General features: G+C 35.6%; 1 protein-coding gene across 1 annotated transcript; it reads left to right on the forward strand.

Moving 5' to 3' along the window:
- Nucleotides 1–179: 179 nt before the first annotated feature.
- VICG_02241 (uncharacterized protein) lies at nucleotides 180–526 on the forward strand (the record flags this gene model as incomplete). The annotated part of the gene is made up of 1 exon (XM_007605623.1): nucleotides 180–526. A coding segment is annotated over one exon (347 nt), but the record flags the coding sequence as incomplete, so codon positions are not given.

Genomic DNA, 526 nt, shown 5'->3' on the forward strand with positions numbered 1-526 from the left:
ACTTGGTTCCTGATACAGACGAGCTTAAATTTGTGGTCTAGTTAGCCACGGTAAATCAGTAAATATCATCAAAAATGGATTTGTTTCTTGTGTCCTATAAAATAGTATCAAAGCTGTTGTAGTACTCTAGTAACAAGAAAGCTTAGACTGTTCCCAAAAATTTCCAATCCTTCAGCTGAATGAAAAAAGTGGAGAGCAGGAACAAAGAAATAATTGAAGTAATAAAGGAGTGGAGTAGGATACACTGTCTCAAAGACTTTGCTGCATTAGAGCATCAAATGTCTCAGCATATGGGCTTTTGTGCTGAATTTTCTCCAACAATTCTTAAAATCCTGTTCATTTGCTACAACTTCGATCAAGATGAAACACTTGCAAACAAGTTACTGACTGATCTAATTCCAGATTCTACTCTTGACGAGCTTGTGGTAATCTTCAACAAAATCACAGCCTTTTCGGATGCTTTTATTGAATACTGCAAGCAATACTCAAAGGTTAAAAAGCTAAAGCCAATAGTTTCCAGAATATT

This window comes from Vittaforma corneae, assembly GCF_000231115.1.
Source record: "Vittaforma corneae ATCC 50505 unplaced genomic scaffold supercont1.209, whole genome shotgun sequence".
Lineage (NCBI taxonomy): Eukaryota > Fungi > Microsporidia > Nosematidae > Vittaforma > Vittaforma corneae.